The 21,122-nt window shown below is 35.9% G+C and overlaps 1 protein-coding gene across 1 annotated transcript in view; it reads right to left on the bottom strand.

Annotated features, from left to right (window-relative positions):
• CUNH8orf34 (chromosome unknown C8orf34 homolog) overlaps positions 1-21,122 on the bottom strand; it is a 337,095-nt gene that overhangs the window by 69,243 nt on the left and 246,730 nt on the right. The window contains exon 10 of the mRNA XM_040261349.1: positions 13,566-13,642. Within this exon, the coding sequence (XP_040117283.1) occupies positions 13,566-13,642 (77 nt within the window). The remainder of the gene's footprint in view (positions 1-13,565; positions 13,643-21,122) is intronic.

The following is a 21,122-nucleotide window of genomic DNA, read 5'->3' as shown; positions in this document are numbered from 1 at the left end:
CCTGGGACAAACTAACTGAGACTATCCAACCAAAACACCTAACATTGATTCAAATATAACTACTCTGAAATATAGTTTGACACTAAAATTAAAGTCTTAAACTTTAAAAATGTAAGAGGATATTTCATCTAATAGATACTAAAACAGATAAGGCTTCAAAAATATATGGGTATCAGAACAAGGCATTAAAATAATTTTATGTCAGATTATTATCATATGTAAAGAATAGAATCAAAGATGCTAATGGGCTACTTTTCAAAGTTTAAGTTATGATATGACATATTTACAGGTATATACATATGCATATGCTCAGCCAGTAAAGCACCCGCCTACAATGTGGGAGACTGGGATTCAGTCCTTGGGTTGGGAAGATCTCCTGGAGAAGGAAATGGCAACCCACTCCAGTATTCTCGCCTGGAAAATCCCGTGGACGGAGGAGCCTGGTAGACTACAGTCCATGGGGTCCCAAAGAGTTGGACACAACTGAGCGATTTCACTTTCACTTTCACATATGCATAAAAATATTGGAAAAACAAAACAAAATGTGAAAATTCATCTCTCTTGTGGTTTTTCCAATTTTAAATTACATTCTTTACTGAATTTTCCCCAAAATTTTATAATAAATACTATTATATTTATAATTTGAAAGCAAACAAATTTGAAATAAAACTTTAACATAGGTAATAGGAAGTTACACTGAACTGCAGTTTTAAAATATTTTGCAAATCTAATATTGATATAGATATTAATCTTTTATTCACTTTTGGAAATCTCTCTAAAAATCTGTGATGCATGGAAAAGAGAAAAAAAGAGTTCAATATCTTAAAGGATGGATATTCAGTATGACCCAACAGTCAACATCCTTTCAAGCATAGCTCTTAAAATAATCTTTCTCTAATGCTCTTCTAATATACATTATAGTTCAATGTAATAGCAGGAATATATTATATTTTTTTCCATTTGAGTCAGCAAACTCCTGAGACTCTGACTTTATATGTGGCTACTTCTTATATTAGGTAAAAAAAAAAAAATCTTGATTAAATTAATGTGGTTGAGAGGGCAAAGAAGCCCACAAATATTTAAGCATCTCTAGGAAAGCACTTTTGTATCCAGTCATTTTTATGTAATGGATGTAGTTTTTATAGCCAAAGAAGAAGACGAACATGTAAGGAAAAACCTTTTTATGAGGATCTTAATGTTTTTCCATCCTCACTAAGGGACTGAATATTAACTTCATGTGCTTCACACACAAAGAGACCATTTTGACATGCACCCTGCACATTTCATAATTGGAATATGAAGTTTTTACCTCACTATACAAACATCCATATTGCTTTTCCTCTGCTTCAGTATATTTATATACCGACCAAATGAAATTTGCAGGGGCTGGAAATCATTTTAATAGAGAATTAGCAATCACTTGAAAATACTGAAAATGTCAAAACATATTTTCTTTTTTGCCCATCCTATTTATAAGAATTAATGTACCATAACTTCCTTATCCATTCGTCTGCAGATGGACATCTAGGTTGCTTCCATGTCCTAGTTATTGTAAACAGCCGGTGCTCTGGAACAACCCAGAAGGATGGGGTGGGGAGGGAGTGGGGAGAGGGGCTTCAGGATTAGGGGGGAACATGTGCGCCTGAGGCTGAACTGTGTCAATGTGTGGCTGGGGTCACCAAAGTGATTGTCCTCCAAATAAATAAATTAATTTTTTAAAAAAGAATTAATGGAGTCATTGTGAGTTGTGATCTCAAGTCTTCAGTACCATGTTGTCATACATCTTCCTGAGGATTGTTTTCTTAGAAATTAATTGTACTTGTTATACATGAGTACATATTAGGTCATTCTACCTTCCCCAACTATCTATAAAATAAAATGCAGAATTTAACTGACCCCAAGAAATAATTTCATAATTTTACTAATGGAGAAATAGTGAAATTATGTAGAGAAAGTGATTAATTACAAAACTATAATCAATGTTTTACCACTCATTATACCATACTGTATCATCTCAGGTCATTTTTTCCAGGAAAAATGTGACATTTAGAAGCTATATTTTTAAAAAATCATAGAAGTTTTTAAAAATAATATTTGTATAGGTTTGGGCAAATATTTCCACCCTCAGTGTGTTAGAAATCAACAGACCTAAAAATGTCAAAAGGAAAAATCTCAGTAGATACCAAAATTTAGTTAGATAACTTGTCTACTATAGTACTTGGTTTTAAGCAGTTTATTGGCCTCCTAAATCTGTGAGTGATGAAAGCTATGGAAAAATTCTATAGGGTAGAGGGAAAATGAAACTGTAAAAACCTTTAAGGTGGAACAAAATGCATACTAATTTCTATTCATTAGCAGACAATTCACTACTCCAATTACCTGCCAGCAGTTTGTAAATATTGTTTTTCAAGAAACAAAATCCACCATAATTTATTTCTATTGGTGATATGATCATGAATATTAATCTTTCCTTCTTTATTTTGCAAGAGTGCAAGTTAAAATATATTTAATTTTAATTCTATAAATGCTGTGTTTCCACTTTTCACATGCTAGCCATACAGCGCAAGAAAAATTTGGAGCTTGTTCATTAACCTATACATTCAACATTTTGTCCCCTGGTTAGCTATTTAAATCAATTTACATAAATCACAAACTCTCTAAAATATGTGTAACAATTTACTCATCATAAAATTATACTTGGGTATGAAAAAGAATTTTGAAGATGTCTTATTAAAAACATTTAAAATGTCAAGTTGTGAAGATGATGAAACAGACATAATTTTCATTAGGGAAGGGCTGTTTGTAGGGAGGAACACCACTAATAAGAAAAAAGGTGGAAAGTAGGAGTATCAAAATTCATAGTTAAAGAAATTGTTTGCTGCTGCTGCTGCTAAGTCGCTTCAGTCATGTCCGACTCTGTGCGACCCCATAGACGGCAGCCCACTAGGCTCCCCCATTCCTGGGATTCTCCAGGCAAGAACACTGGAGTGGGTTGCCATTGTCTTCTCCAAAAGAAACTGTCTAGTAGTCCACTAAAAATTTATACCCATATCTTATACTAGAAAGCTATGGGAACAATTGTTTTATGCTTGTCAAGTCTAAGTGATAATTTTGTAATTTTATATCTTATTTTTACTAGAGTTAGTTGATTTACAATATTATATTAGTTTCAGGAGTACAATACAGTGATTTAATATTTCATAAGATGTATTCCATTTAAAGTTATAAAATATTGACTATATTCCCTATTCCCTGTGCTGCACCATATATCCTACACCTTATTTATTTTATACATAGATAATTTTATATCTTTTAAATGTATAGATCTCTTTTTTTTTTCCTTTAAATGTATAGATCTCTTTATGGTATGCTTTATGAGAGAAGAGGTAACAATCTGGGAGAGAAGAAATGGTGTAAAAGGAATGACTCTCCAAGGGGACCTACATTATTTGGCTTCATGCAGGTTTCTAGAGTAGAGAAATACAAAGCATTTGTGCATCCTCCATATTGTAAAAGTCATATGTGGATGCCTCATCTCACAATGCAGGGGACATGGGTTCAATCTCTGGTCAGGGAAGTCAGATCCCATATGCTGTGGGGAAATGAAGCCCATGTGCCAGGCCATGTGCCATAACTAAAGAGTACGTGTGCACAATGAAAGAACCCACATGATGCAATGAAGATTCTACATGCCACAACTAAGACCCAACACAGCCAAATAAACAAATAGATTTTTTTTAAGTAGTATGATTTCAGTGAATTGCAAATTTTTCCTTGTCTCAGCAGTAAGTGATCACTGAGTTCTGTGGAATTCTTTTTTTTTTTTTTAACATAATTCCAAGAGCACCCAAGATTTGTTATAAGAAGATTCAACTATACTTAACAATCCGACAGGGACTAGAAATACAAGTGGAACTCTTTGCTGAACTATCTACTTCACTGGCTGAATAAAACTTTTAAATATTAGCAAAATCAATTCACCTTCTGTACAATAAAAATAAATTCCCTTAGAAACAATGTCTTTCCTATCAAAGCTGTTTTCTGAATTTGCACATCAGCTGTATGCATTACTAGAGACATGCACATAAATGTTTATCTTTGTGTTTTCCAATTACAGTTGTTATCAAAAGAATATTGTATCTAACCCAAATTTACTCTTTTTTTAAGTTCATATTCATGGAATCTTGAGAAAATAAGATATGTGTGGGAAATTCCAACTTCAGACAATCAGGTCCACACCTTGCTACTTGAGAATAGAAATAGAGTCATTAAAGAGTTGGGGGGAAAAGTCATTATTTGTCCCTAGAACATCAATTTAAAAAATGGTTTCTTTACCTATCCAGAAAGCACACTTAATATTGTCAAGTCAAGCCTAAAGGTAATCAAAGCTCATCTCTAATCCAACTAAGTATACATCTACTTTATTAAGATGATTCTGTAATCACTTGAGTCTAACTTCTGCATCAGTTTGCCAAAGAAATATTTTCTGCTACATGTATTATTTTCCTCTTTGTTTTCCTTCGAGTACCCTCTGAATTTTAAGATTCCCTTCTTGTCAGGCTGCTCTGGTTTCTCATCTACCTTCAACTGTCAAGGATCCAAACAAGATTAGTCTTTTATGCTCCAAATTTAATTATCCTTTGCTCTCATAGAAATTTATTTAAGATTTAGTTCCTCAAATCACTTTTTCACCTTCAATCTAATAAATAATCCTATTTTTAATATTGGCTATTGATAGTGGGGGCTTCCTTGGTGGCTCAGATGGTAAAGAATCTGCCTGCAATGCGGGAGATCTGGGTTCGATCCTCAGGTTGGGAAGATCCCCTGGAGAAGCAAATGGCTACCCACTTTAGTATCCTTGTCTGGGAAATCCCACGGACAGAGGAGCCTTGCGGGCTACAGTCCATGGGGTTGCGAAGAGTCGGACACCACTGAGCGATTAACACTTTCGGTGTTCTAATTTTATTCTTTCTACATTACATGTGCTGTTTAATAGTGGCACCTGTGCCTTAAAAACTGTATGGACCCTAAAAGTTCTGTGAGAGTTTGGGTACTGGGAAATTTGAGTGTATCACAGAAGGGATGTCAAATCTAAGTGATAAGTCACAGGACTTGCAAAATTTAGAGAGGATATTAAATATGTGAAAATGCTTAACAATAAGAAAGTGCTATACAAATAGGTGATATTATTATTATTACTACCATAATACTACTTAGTTATACCTATCTCCTCAAACAGATAAGACTGTTTAGTAGGAAAATATACTAAAAATATAACTTTCAGTAACTCCTAGGAATTTTAGGAAACCTTTCTCTACAGGAGCCTTTCTATTAATTATTCTTCTACTTTAAGAAATGATGAATGACTAGTTATATAAAGTCTAATAAACAGTAAGCTTATGAAGGGCTGGTCAGTATTGACCAATTAATGCAATAAATAAGACACCTACAAAGGAAAAAGAAAAACAATCAGTAAAATACTAAATGCCAAATGTCTGTCTTAATTATCTTTTCATCTTCCTATTATGCTCACATGCTTGTTTAATATTTTCAAAACAAAATAGAATTTTGAAGGCAAATGATAGGAACTATAGAAGGGATATATGTAAACACATAGCTGAATCACTTTGCTGTACAGCAGAAACTATGAAACATGGTAAAGCAACTATACTCCAATAAAAATTAAGTTAAAAAAAAAAGATTGCAGGAGTGAACTTGCAGAGATAAGGTTGAAAAGATAAGATTTGAATAAAGTAAATGCTTCCAAGGAAATCTCAAAGGGGGGAAGAAGCAACTATATGAACTGTGAAATTTAAAACTCATTGATAATAAGTCTTCATGGATCACTGATTTTAAAAATTTATGTACTCCATTTTATGAACAAAAAGATCAACAAAAAGGTATCTGCTGCTTTGTATTTCCTTCCTAAGGCTTCGTTTTTCGTTGTTTCAATTTTAATGAACAGATTTATTTGACAAATCCAGCTTTAATCTTCACAAGATGTTGATATGTGGAGACATTCCAGAACACAGAAGGAGGGGGAGAGGGAAATTCCATAAGAATGATCTGCTTATTTGGGAAGGATAAAAATGTAAATCCAAATGTTGCTTTTACCTCACTCAAATATTCACAACATATTTTAAACACAGGTTAAGCCACTGGGGAAAAAAGTTTCCAAGAGTCTGTTACCCACTTATTAATATCCAATACCCAACATGGAAAGTTAGCAAATAGAGACAGTATGTGTTGAAACAAGTCTAAATGGTTTTCAACATTTGTGGCATGTTTATATTTTTGCAGGAAATGACTCAAAATTTTCTTTGAAGTATTTTGTATTTCTTACAGTAATAAAGGGGGAAAAAGTTCTGTTTTGTTTCAATTCTCCATCAATATTTAGATAAAGCCACAATTTTCTTCTTGTTTACCAAAAATACAATTGTAAGAAATATTATTTAGGGAATTTCCATCTTTAATGTAACATTAATCCATGTTTTTTATAATAAAAGCAACTACCATCTAGAAACTATATTTGAGGTCCTACTGTTAATTTATCCACTTATTGTGTATATTCCACACACTTCTCCCCCAAATTAGATGGTTAAGTTTACATTTGACTTTAAATGGAATTACAAAATTTTAAAAAATTCAAAATCAAGTGAATGTGTTAAGTTGACTTAGAACAAATTTCTGCATTAGAAAAACACTATGTGAGCACTGTGAAAAGAAGGTAAAACTTTCTGAATTTCAGTGTGAAATCACTCATAAGTTTGACCAAAAAACTATTATTTTTTCTTCTTTGGGGTATTAGGTACTATTAAATAAGCCAAATACTATGGACAGGATAAATCTTGATATTAGAAAATTATTAGAAATAGAATCTAACTGTATCCTTTGAGAGATGAGAAAGGTGGTGCTGGAATTCACAGATGATAAAACAAATCTTTGCAAAAAGTGATAAATGACAGACTATCCCAAACTCAATGATGACATGCTTTTATCATCATGAGATTATGAAAACATGCTGAAGTTTATAAATGTCAGAAAGTCCCTTTTAAAAAGTTAACACAGACCTGGATTAGAATCCAAATATAATATTTGTATCAATATATACTCCATTATAGTCTCTGATGTGGGAACATTATTTGAAACCTTTGGTTTAGTTCTGGCATTACCCACACTTTATAGGGGACTTGGCAAACAAGAATGTGTTCAGAGAAAGCATCCAGAAGAACTGAAAACTACACAATGTAAGAACTGGTTAAAAGAACAGATTGTTTTGGGGTGGAAAAAGAGTCTCAGTTGGGACATGCCAACAGCTTTTACTATCTAGAGATGAGTTTAGCAGAAGAAGAACTGGACTCAGGCTGTTACTCCATGAGTAGAACGAAGACCAATGGTTACAAGTGATGGTGAGAAATGTAAGAAAATGTCTAACAAATAGAAATAATCTGTTTCTAAAAGAAACAGGAAGGCACTAGAAATACCAAGAATGTGCAGTAGAAGGGAAACTGACTAGTGCTCAACTCCTGACCTTACTGCTTCTTTCAGCTTTGAAATCTTGGTCCAGTTACTAAACTTATCTTTCTGTTTCCTTACCTATAAAATGGATGTTCTTGTATTGGATAAAAGTGGTGTAGCAGGTCAGAATCCTGAGATAAGAGGGAGGAAATCTTGAACTGGGGATTTCCCTGGTGACTCAGATGGTAAAGCACCGACCACAACGCAGGAGATCTAGGTTTGTTTTCTGGGCCGGGAATATCCCCTGGAGAAGGGAATGGCAACCCACTTCAGTATTCTTGCCTGGAGAATTCCATGGGCAGAGGAGCCTGGCAAGCTACAGTCCATGACTGAGCGACTAACACTCTCGAACTAGATGGGCACCATAAATCTTGAACTAGATGGCCACCATGGTGCTTTCTAAGGTTCTACTATTTCATAATAAGTGAAAATATGATATTTTTCATCTCATGGTAAGAAATTATTGCCTAATAATTTTATTTAATCAACACATAGCTACTATGTTGTATAATAGTGCCTACTATATATAGGCACTCCTCTAAGAATACAGAAGAGAAAAATGCCCAAAAACTTTGTCGAGATAGACCTTAAATCATGTGGGAGGCAACAGACAATAAATGAAAAAAGTAAATCATACAGTGTAAGAGAAGGTAATAAGTACTATATACAATAACAGAGAAATTAGAGATTTTAAACAAGGTCTGGGAAGCTTCCATGAAAAGCCAACATATGAAAAAAGATACATTAATTTCATCAAAAATTTTACAATAATTTTATTATGAAATCCATTGAAAAACGTGGTACCCTCAACCAAGTCTTGTGACCCAAATAATGTTCCGAATAATGCAATCTCATCAGAGAATGTTATGGACTGAACTGTGTCCCTCCCACAATTCAAATGTTAAAGTTCTAAGCTTTAGTTCTTCACAATGTGACTCTATTTGTGAGGTGATTAAGCCAGATGAGATCACTGAAATGGGTCCTGACCCCAAATGACTGGTGTATTTACAGAGAAGGAGATTAAGACACAGCCATGTACAGAGGGAAGACCATGTGAAAACATAGGGAGAAGGCACTGTCTGCAAGCTAAGGAGAGAGGCCTCAGAAGAAACCAACCTTGCTCACACCTGGATCTCAGACTTCCACCTCCAGAATTGTGAGACAATACATTTCTGTTGTTTAAGCCACCCAGTCTATGGTGCTTTGTTACAGCACCTCTAACAAACCAACACAGAGAATACTGTGGAATTTTCCAGGCAAGAATATTGGACTAGGCTGCCATTTCCTTTTGCAGGGGATCTTCCCAACCCAGGGATCAAAAAATGCATCTTCTTCTATCTCCTGCATTGGCAGGCAGGTTCTACACCAGCTGAGTCACCAGGGAAGCCACTGGAGTATATTAACCCAGTCTAAATACTAAGTTTAGGATAATTCAAGATTGCAAAGCCATTTTTATAACAACTCAGACTTCTTTAAAAACTTTATATTTAGACTATATATGTAGATTTCAGTTTTTCTATGTCTATTCTTGTGAAGATCCTCTTCCTTGGAAGAAAGGCTATGACAAACCTAGATAGCATTTAAAAAGCAGAGCCATCATTTTGCCGACAAAAGTTCAGATAGTTGAAGCTATGGTTTTTCCAGTAGTTATGTACAGATGAGAAAGTTGGACTATAAAAAGGCTGAGCACCAAAGAATTGATGCTTTCAAATTGCGGTGCTGGATAAAACTCTTGAGAGTCCCTTGGACTGCAAGGAGATCAAACCAGTCAATCCTAAAGGAAATCAACCCTGAATATTCACTGGAAGGACTGATGCTTAAGCTGAAGCTCCAGTACTTTGGCCACCTGATGTGAAGAGCCGACTCACTGGAAAAGACCCTGATGCTGGGAAAGATTCAGGGCAGGAAGAGAAGGAGATGATAGAGGATGAGATGGTTGGATGGAATCATCAACTCACTGGACATGAGTTTGAGAAAACTCTAGGAGATAGTAAAGGACAGGGAGGCTGGGTATGCTGCAGCCCATGGGATCACAAACAGTCAGACTCGACTTAGTAACAACCACAACAAACCTTGTACCATTAAATTGCACTGAAAATCTTGAACCTAATGGTTACCTGGGAGTAACCATGGGAGAAAAGTGGAGAAATAACTCTAGGGAAAAATGAAGAGATGGAGCCACAGCAAAAGCAACGCCCAGATGTGGATATGACTGGTGATGGAAGTAAACTCCAATGCTGTAAAGAGCGGTATTGCATAGGAACCTGAAATGTTAGGTCCATGAGTCAAGGTAAATTAGAAGTGGTCAAACAGGAGATGGCAAGAGTGTACATTGACATTTTAGGAATCAGTGAACTAAAATGGACTAGAATGGGCAAATTTAATTCAGACGACCATTATATCTAGTAATGTGGGCAAGAATCCCTTAGAAGAAATGGAGTAGCCCTCATAGTCAACAAAAGAGTCCAAAATGCAGTACTTGGGTACTGCTCAAAAATGACATAATGATCTCTTTTCATTTCCAAGGCAAACCATACAATATAACAGTAATCGAAGTCTATGCCCTGACCAGTAATGCTGAAGAAGCTGAAGTTGAATGGTTCTATGAAGACCTACAAGACCTTATAGAATTAACACCCCCCAAAGATGTCCTTTTCTTTATAGGGGACTGTAATGCAAAAGTAGGAAGTTGAGACCTGGAATGACAGGCAAATTTAGCCTTGGAGTACAAAATGAAGCAGGGTAAATGCTAACAGAGTTTTGCCAAGAGAACGCACTGGTCACAGCAAACACCCTCTTCCAACAACACAAGATATGGACATCACTGGATGGTTAATACTGAAATCAGATTGATTATATTCTTTGCAGCCAAAGATGGAGACGCTCTATACAGTCAGCAAAAACAAGACTAGGAGCTGACTGTGGCTCAGATCATGAACTCCTTATTGCCAAATTCACATATAAATTGAACAACGTAGGAAAAACCACTAGACCATTCAGGTATGACCTAAATCAAATCTCTTATGATTATACAGTAGAAGTGACAAACAGATTCAAGGGATTAGATGTGATAGACAGAGTGCCTGAAGAACTATGGACAGAAGATCATGACATTGTACAGGAGGCAGTGATCAACACCACCCCCAAGAAAAAGAAATGCATAAAGGCAAAATGGTTGTCTGAGGAGGTTTTACAAATAGCTGAGAAAAGAAAAGAAGCTAAAGGCAAAGGAGAAAAGGAAAGATATACCCATTTATATGCAGAGTTCCAAAGAAAAGCAAGGAGAGATAAGAAAGCCTTCCTCAGTGATCAATGCAAAGAAATAGAGGAAAACAACAGAATGGGAAAGACTAGAGATCTCTTCAAAAAAAATTAGAGATACCAAGGGAGCATTTCATGCAAAGATGAGCACAGTAAAGGACAGAAATAGTATGGACCTAACAGAAGCAGAAGATATTAAGAAGAGGTGGCAAGAATACACAGAAGAACTACAAAAAAGATCTTCATGACCAAGATAACCACAATGTTGCAATCATTCACCTAGAGCCAGACATCCTGGAATGAGAAGTCAAGTGGGCCTTAGAAGTCATCACGACAAACAAAGCTAGTGCAGGTGATTAAATTCCAGTTGAGCTATCTCAAATCCTAAAAGATGATGCTGTGAAAGTGCTGCACTCAATATGCCAGCAAATTTGGAAAAACTCAGCAGTGGCCACAGGACTGGAAAAGGTCAGTTTTCATTCCAATTCCAAAGAAAGGCAATTCAAAAGAATGCTAAAACTACCGCACAGTTGCCCTCATTTCACACGCTAGCAAAGTAATGCTCAAAATTCTCCACACCAGGCTTGAACAGTACATGAACCATGAACTTCCAGATGTTCAAGCTGGATTTATAAAAAGCAGAAGAACTAGAGATCAAATTGCCAATATCCATTGAATCACAGAGAAAGCAAGAGAATTAAAAAAAAAAAAAAACCTTCTGCTTTATTGATTATGCCAAAGCCCAGACCACCTTACCTGCCTCCTGAGAAATCTGTATGCAGGTCAAGAAGCAACAGTTAGAATCAGACATGGAACAACAGACTGGTTCCAAATTGGGAAAGGAATATGTCAAGGCTGTATATTGTTACCCTGCTTATTTAACTTATATGCAGGGTACATCATGCAAAATGCCGAGCCAGATGAAGCACAAGCTGGAATCAAGATTGCCAAGAGAAACATTAATAACCTCAGATATGCAGATGACACCACCATTATGGCAGAAAGTAAAGAGGAACTAAAGAGCCTCTTGAGAGTGAAAGAAGAGAGTGAAAAAGCTGGCTTAAACTCAACATTCAAAAAACAAAGTTCATGGCATCTGGTCCCATCACTCCATGGCAAATAGATGGAGAAACAATGGAAACAGTGACAGACTTTATTTTCTTGCTCTAAAATCATTGCAGATGGTGACTGTGACCATGAATTTAAAATATGCTTGCTCTTTGGAAGAAAAGCCATGACTAACCTACACAGCATATTAAAAAGCAAAGACATTACTTTGTCGATAAAGGTCCATCTAGTCAAAGTTATGTTTTTTCCAGTAGTCATATGGATGTGAGAGTTGGACCATAAAGAAAGCTGAGTGCTGAAGAATTGATGCTTTTGAACTGTGTTTTGGAGGAGACTCTTGAGAGTCCCTTGGACTGCAAGGAGATCCAACCAGTCAATCCTAAAGAAAATCAATCCTGAATATTCACTGGAAGGACTGATGGTGTATCTGAAACTCCAATAGTTTGGCCACCTGATGCAAAGAACTGCCTCATTGGAAAAGACCCTGATCCTGGGAAAGATTGCACGTGGGAAGATAAGAGGATTATAGAGGATGAGATGGTTGGATGGCATCACCAACTCAATGGACACGAGTTTGGGCAAACTCCAGGAGATGGTGATAGACAGGGAAGCCTGACATGCTGCAGTCAATGGGTCATGAAGAGTTGGACACAACTGAGTGACCGAACTGAACTGAACGGTTACCTCCCAATGTACTTTGTGGAAGAGATAGAGTTTAATAAAAATATCAGAAGGACTTTACAACTAATAATAGCATGCTTAAATTATATCTGGGCTTCCCTGATAGCTCAGTTGATAAAGAATCTCCCTGCAATCAGAAAGATCCTTTGGAGAAGTGATAGGCTACCCACTCTGGTTCTTGGGCTTCCTTTGTGGCTCAACTGTTAAAGAATTTGCCTGCAATTTGGGAAACCTGGGTTCAGTCCCTGGGTTGGGAAGACCCCCTAGAGAAGGGAAAGGCTACCCACTCCAGTAGTCTGACCTGGAGAATTCCATGGACTGTAGTGTCCATGGGGTCGCAAAGAGTTGGACACGACTAAGCAACTTTCACTTTAAGGTATATGTAAACTTCCAGGATATGCAAAACATTTATTTTTCTATCATGATATGCTGTTGCTGCTGCTAAGTCACTTCAGTCGTGTCCAACTCTGTGTGACCCCACAGACAGCAGCCCACCCGGCTCCCCTGTCCCTGGGATTCTCCAGGCAAGAACACTGGAGTGTGTTGCGATTTCCTTCTCCAATGCATGAAAGTGAAAAGTGAAAGTGAAGTCGCTCAGTCATGTCCGACTCTTAGCGACCCCATGGACTGCAGCCTACCAGGCTCCCCCATCCATGGGATTTTCCAGGTAAGAGTACTGGAGTGGGTTGATTTATTGAAGTTTGAGATGGCAGCTCATCATCTTTTAGAATGTTCATGTGCACAACCAAGCAGTTAATAATACCAGGACTTAGGTCCCCCCTCCCCTCTTATTCAACTCTTCTTCTCCAAATGCTGAAAGAGCTCAGTGCAACTTTGTAGTTTTGCTGTGTACCTGTAATCAAGCTGACCACCTACTTAAAGGAGCATTTCCATGACTATGTGGGTTATACTGGATGCACATTTTAACATATTCTTTAAATGGCATTGCTTCTTATTCCTTTCTATTCCTTTTAGATGTTCCTGTTAGGGATATACATTAGTTTTAGAGATAAAATTAAGTCAATGAATATACTTACAGGTCCTGTTAATTTAGATACTTTCTCAAATTCTTCACCCTCTTCCATTAGTGCTTCTTCCTTCCCAGGTAAAGAATCTATTTTCATAAAAAGAATGAATAAGTTAGGAAAAAAAGAATAAGTTGGAGTCACATATTGCTTAATATATGAACTTATCTATGTTTGTATATAATTTTTATACATTAATCATAAACTCAGATATATAAACTCATCATGAGAAGGATATGAAAGTAACTGAACAGGATGTTGAAAAATCATAGTATTTGAGATTTCAAATAGTGTGTAGAGTGGTTTTTATTTAGTGTACAATGTATGCAAACCTTTAGCATTTCTAATTTGCATGCTTGCATGCTCAGTTGCTTCAGTCATGTCCAACTTTTTGCGACCCTATGGACTGTAGCCTGCCAGGTTCCGCTGTCCCTGGGATTCTCCAGGCAAGAACACTGGAGTGGGTTGCCATGTGCACCTCCAGGGGATATTCCCAACTCAGAGTCTGAACCCGTGTCTCTTTCATCACCTGAACTGGCAGGCAGGTTCTTTACCACTATCACTACCTGGGAGAAGAGGACTTATTATTAAATGATGGTTAGTATTCCATTTTAATGTATCAAGGAACAAGTTGATATTATTTGCTTGACTAGATTGATGAGTGGGTATGTAATGACTTTCAAATATGTGAATAAAAAGATGGTGAACTTTTCCATATGTCTGCTAAATTAAATTAATTATAAAAATGAAGATTTCTACAGGCTCTAGAGAATTCTTCAATAGAGATAGATACATAGAGCATCTAGAAATAGCTTGTGCTTTAATACCTTCCATTCAAATAAAAAAAAATCAGTTATAAGGAGGGTATTTTAAATCACCAGAAGCTTTAAACATTGATTGATTATTAATATTTTAAAGAGCCATATGCATCCTTAAAGAAGGCCTTCCTTCACATTCACACACACAAGTGGAGACAGATTTTTTTGTTTCATAAAATGTGTGCTCTGAGAAGAAAATCAGAGCCTTAAATCCTCTGAGTCCTTAATGGCCAGTCAAGACCAGAGAGACAATGGAAAGCTTAGCACAAATCTATAATCACAATTTTTAAATCATGGAGCTCTAGCTGCAATAATTCAGAATTTTGTATTCAAGCAAAAAAATCAGGATAAATGATGAGAGAAATGTACCACATTAAAAATATTAATCCACTAATGAAGGAAACCTGAATCCCTATCTATTAAAACCCTGTCATAAATGTGACAATAGATAGATTCTTGACTTTAAAATGCATAAATTAGCATAACTTAAGTCCCCCAAGACTAAATTATATTCTGCTGAACTGTGATCAAATATTACTGTAATTTTAGTACTCACTTGGTATTTTTTCCATTTTATTATATGTTGAAATTGTTATTTGTGTGGAATATTGACAATAATATTAAAATGTCCTACCCTACATCATAAAGCAAATTATTACATTTACAGAAGAAAACTCACTCTCATGGATTTGCTAGGATTTTTATAGTTGGAAATACTATATGTCAGGCTTTTAACTAGGAGCTGTTAAAACAAGTTGAGCAACAATTTCAGAAAAATAAACAACCTAATAAGAAAAAATGGGCCAAAGAACTAAACAGACATTTCTCCAAAGAAGACATACAGATGGCTAACAAACACAAGAAAAGATGCTCAACATCACTCATTATCAGAGAAATGCAAATCAAGACCACAATGAGATACCATCTCACGCCAAATCAGGATGGCTGCTATCAAAGTCTACAAACAATACATGCTGGAGAGGGTGTGGAGAAAAGGGAACCCTCTTACACTGTTGGTGGGAATGCAAACTAGTACAGCCACTATGGAGAACAGTGTGGAGATTCCTTAAAAAACTGGAAATAGAACTGCCATATGACCCAGCAATCCCACTGCTGGGCATACACACCGAGGAAACCAGAATTGAAAGAGACACGTGTACCCCAATGTTCATCGCAGCACTGTTTACAATAAGCCAGGGCATGGAAGCAATCTAGATGTCCATCAGCAGATGAACAGATAAGAAAGCTGTGGTACATATACACAATGGGGTATTACTCAGCCATTAAAAAGAATACATTTGAATCAGTTCTAATGAGGTGGATGAAACTGGAGCCTATTATACAGAGTGAAATAAGCCAGAAAGAAAAATACCAATACAGTATACTAACACATATATATGGAATTTAGAAAGATGGTAAAGATGATCCTATATGCGAGACAGCAAAAGAGACACAGATGTAAAGAAGAGACTTTTGGACTCTGTGGGAGAAGGTGAGGGTGGGATGATTTGAGAGAATAGCATTGAAACATGTATGTTATCATATGTGAAATAGGTCACCAGTCCAGGTTTGATGCATGAGACAGGGTGCTCAGGGCTGATGCACTGGGATGACCCTGAGGGACGGGATAGGGAGGGAGGTGGGAGGGGGGTTCAGGATGGGGAACACATGTATACCCGTGGCTGATTCATGTCCATGTATGGCAAAAACCACTACAATATTGTAAAGTAATTAGCCTCCAATTAAAACAAATAAATTAATTTTTTAAAAAAGAATATGAAGATTTGCTAAAACAACAACAATAAAAAAAACCATGGTACAACTCAATAATGGACAAATAGTTCAATGGGCATAACAGAATTTTTAGGTCCAAACCCATGAGAGCTTAGTTTTTGATAAAATGGTACCACAAATTTATGTTGAAAGAACAGACAATATAGAGATGGTGATGACTAACTCTACAAAGGAAAATAAAATATGATCTCTACTTAATCTCAAATACAATGACAGACTCAAAATGAATCAGAGAAATAAATGTGGAAGATAAGATTATCAAGTTAACAGAAGACAATGTAAAGGAAAAATTTTTGTTATTTAGAGGTAGAACCTAAATAGATTAGGAACAACAGAGGGTGTATGCCACTGCCATCCTCATTCACCATTGCTTATAGGGTTTCACTGTATACAAAAAGAAATAAAACAATCAGTATAATATTTTGAAAAGAAAAAAAATTTTGAGCAAGATAATCTCCTATGGCTTTCTCTCTTGGAGTTTACTTGAACACCTTCACACAATATGGATTTCTGAAAAAATAACAATTAACATTTGTAAAAGGCTTGGCAATGGTTTTCCATTTTGTTCTGTTCTTGTTTTAGTTCAATTCTTCCTGGTTATTGGTGTCACATCTAGTGAGATCTACAGTGTGGTGAGATGTGAAGTGTGCCAGAATATTTGAAAATTAACATATCCATCATATTTACATATCTGACCATATTTACATATCCAACCATATTTATAGTCGCTAAGTAGAAAGGATCCTTCTAAATAGCCCAAATCTAGTAGCACCCCACTCCAGTACTCTTGCCTGGAAAATCCCATGGATGGAGGAGTCTGGTGGGCTACAGTCCATGGGGTCGCGAAGAGTCGGACACGACTGAGTGACTTCACTTTCACTTTTCACTTTCATGCACTGGAGAAGGAAATGGCAACCTATTCCAGTGTTCTCGCCTGAAGAATCCCAGAGATGGAGGAGCCTGGTGGGCTGCCGTCTATGGGGTCGCACAGTGTTGGACACGATTTAGTGATAGAATAGCAGCATAATAAGCTACTTGGAACAATAAATATTGTGAAAACAGGATGGACCTAGAGACTGTCATACAGAGTGAAGTAAGTCAGAAAGAGAAAAACAAACTTTGTATATTAACACATATACATAGGATCTAGAAAAACAGTATAGCTGATCTTATTTGTGAAGCAGAAATAGAGACAAAGACGTAGAGAACAAATGTATGGACACCTGTGCAGGTTAAGGGTGGCACGGGATGAACTGGGAGATTGTATTGATATATATACACTATTGATACTATGTATAAAATAGATAACTAATGAGAACCTACTGTATAGAACAGGGAACTCTACTCAGTGTTCTGTGGTGATTTAAATGAGAAGGAAATCCAAAAAAAGAGGGGAAATATGCATACATACATATAACTGATTCATTCTGCTGTACAGCAGAAACTAACACAACATTAAAAACCAACTATACTCTAATTTAAAAAAAAATAAAAAACACCTTAGTGTTTAATGCTTGGAGAGGTGCACTTCATTTTTAAAGTGCTCTGAGTACACTGCTTATTATCAACTATTGGCGGGCACATACATGTAAACTATGTTGCTCTGTCGATTCCAGAGCAATTTTTTCTAAGTATTAATTTAAACGATTTTCAAAATACAAGCTATGAATTTTTTGAGCTTTTCTGAATTACATGGAAAGGAAAATGATGTCCATTCCAAAGCATTTTTTCTAACTATTAATATAAATGATTTTCAAAATACAAGCTATGAATTTTTGAGCTTTTTTGAAATCACATGGAAAGCAAAATGAGTCTCTAAATTTGTCAAATGTTAGTTTATCTCCTCATTTGAGAGAAGAAACTGAAGAACAGAAAGATAAAGTAATTTTGTCAAAATCTAACAGTCTCTGGCACCACTTGTACTTGAAACTTAGCCTCTGTGGTCGATGGGGGCTGCCGGTAAGAACCTGGAGATCTGTAGGGTTTGTCAATGATGTTTAACTTCATTTAATGACTTCCTGTCATTATTTATACTTTTGCTGTTTGTGTCACAACAGGTTTTTTTAAAGCACAAAGTTACACCTGCTCATAGAAATATTTGTTTATTGAGCCAAGTTCAATGTGGATGCATAGTTGACATAAAAATCACATTAGCACTTTGGATCTAGCGAGCTGAATAACTTAAGTAGAAAAGAATGTACTGAACCAGACGGCATATTTTGGAATTTGTTGATTAGGTCTCTAACATCTGAATGTGAAGAATGCAGGATATAAGAAGCTCAAGGAAGGAGCTTAAGCTTAATGAATACCTTTTTTCCCCAGTGAATGCAAGTAACTATAATCAACATATTACTGATTTCCTTGTTTAATTTTCTAAAAAAATTTAAGTCCCAACAATACTCAATTATAATGTAAATGTGACTGTTGAAGGATATATTATCTGTAGATCAGCAGATTGGAGTAGTTTTGATAGAATTCAAAAGTGTGTGTGTGTGTGTGTGTGCGCTCAGTCGCTCAGTCAGCCAGTTCTTTGCAACCTCTGGACTGTGGCCCACCAGGCTCCTCTGTTCATGGAATTTTCCCAGCAAGAATACTGAAGTGGGTTGCCATTTCCTTCTCCATATCTATATATACATGTGTGTATATATAGATATTTATATATATATATATATAATGGGCCAGTAGTTAATACCTGTTTTGCATCTAGTTTTATATTGAGCATGGTAGAGAACACAAGAAACTCTCAAGAAGCATATAACACAATTGATGAGAGAACAAACACACAAGAAGTAATTCAAGAACAATTAGGGGCTAGAAACAAAACATTTAAGTTTTGCTGTTGTCATGTCCTGGCTATTGTAGATAGTGTTGCAATGAACATTGAGGTACATGTGTCTTTTTGAATTATGATTTTCTCTGGGTATATGCCCAGTAGTGGGATTGCTGGGTCATATGGTAGTTCTATTTTTAGTTTTATAAGGAACCTCCACTCTGTTCTCCATAGTGATTGTATCAATTTGCATTCCCACCAACAGTACAAGAGTATTCCCTTTTCTTCACATTCTCTCCAGAATTTATTGTTTATTTTTTGTAGATTTTTTTGTACAATTTATTTTAGATTTTTGATGATGGCCATTCTGACTGGTGTGAGATGATACCTCACTGTAATTTTGATTTGCATTTCTCTAATAATTAGTGATGCTGAACATCTTTTCATGTGTCTGTCTGTCAACTGTATGTCTTCTATAATCACAACATGGAAGCAACCTAAAAGTCCATCAACAGAGAAATGGATAACATTGTGAAATATATATGTGTATATATATATATATATATATATCATATATACAATAGACTACTACTCAGTTATAAAAGGAACAAAATTGGGTCATTTCTTAAGACATGGATGTACATAGAGACTGTCATACAGAGTGAAGTAAGTCAGAAAAACATATATTAATGCATATATGTGGAATCTGAAAAAACTGGTATAGACGATCTTATTTACAAAGCAGAAATAGAGACATAGATGTAAAGAACAAAAGTATGGATAATCAGGGGAAAGGGGGATGGGATGAATTACGAGATTGGGATTGACATATATACACTATTAAAAAAAGAAAAAAGAAGAAAACATTGCTTGTGAACTGGACTTCAGAGAGACTTGACATCATCTTAGCACACAGAATCTGAATAGGCAGATGAAAAGAGACAGAAATTTCTATGAGTCAAAGAAGAATGGCTTAAGTAAATGGACACTTGTGAGAAGAGCAAAGAGGAGAAACCAGGTTGACTCTAAAAACTAATGGAGTGTCCACTAATGGCCAGCTTGGGGCCCCTAAGTTGCTAGTGACACAGTGCACACCTTTCACTGTCAAGTATTAATGTCTGTCATGAGAGTGTTTCATCTTATCAGCACTAGGAAAGAGCTGAGTGTGTAGAAACTATTACCTTCTTTTTAGTATTGTGCTACACTGGCCCTGGTTTATGTTCCTATGATACCTTATTTTTTAACATTGATTTACATGTTTTTAATATGTGACATATAAAAAGTATATTTAAAATATACATGCAAAATAATATATATGTTACAAAGCACAATGATAAAATAAACACCCCCAATCCGCCACCTGACTTAAGAATTAGAACACTTCTAATAACCTTCATATACCTATGAATTCCTTCCTAATCCCATCTCTTCTCTTCCCCTACCCCCGAGAATAGTCACCATTTCAAGTTTTTCGTTCCCTTCTTTCAGTATAATTGTACCACTTAAAGTATGTTTTCCTAAAGAGTATACTACTTAGATTTATTAGTTTTGAGCCTTAGAAAAATGACATTCTATGACTGCTTTTGTTCAATCAATATTGTTTTTTATAGACAAATTTTATTTTATTGAGATATGTATTTTTACAAGTCCTTTTTTTAAACAAATATGATGCTTTTAAGATTCATTCAGTTGTGAGTTGCAACCTATTCACACAAGATTGGAAGGCCCAAATGCTACTTCAAATGGGTGGCTTGAAGTCGGTGTTTATATTATATTTATATCATGGAAACCAGCAATCTCTACAAACCAGGGCTTTTCATTTTCAGACAGTTGTTAACATTTACCAGCATACCACTTATATCATCCGTCCTGAGTGTAGCTGACATGCATTCAGTTTCCCACAGTATAACAATTCCACAGTTTATCCATTTTCCGGTCCACCATCATACTAACAAATTTGCTTACATTTCATGGTACATGAGACTTGCTTTCTAACATATTTATCCAGAAGTGAAGTCTCTGGGCTTCACTCAGATTTTAGGATAATGGAAAACTATTTCCAAAATTGTTTATGCCCCAGCTGTTGTATGATTTTCTTTTTGTCTCTGTCTTCACCAGCACTTGATTTTGTCAGATTTCTCAGTGTCACATAAAAAGTCATAAAACAGCATCTCTCAAGGGCCTTAC

This window comes from Oryx dammah, unplaced genomic scaffold, assembly GCF_014754425.2.
Source record: "Oryx dammah isolate SB20612 unplaced genomic scaffold, SCBI_Odam_1.1 HiC_scaffold_19, whole genome shotgun sequence".
NCBI classification, from domain to species: Eukaryota; Metazoa; Chordata; class Mammalia; order Artiodactyla; family Bovidae; genus Oryx; species Oryx dammah.
Note: the sequence above shows the minus strand (reverse complement) of the source record. Positions and strands in the feature narration are given on the sequence as shown.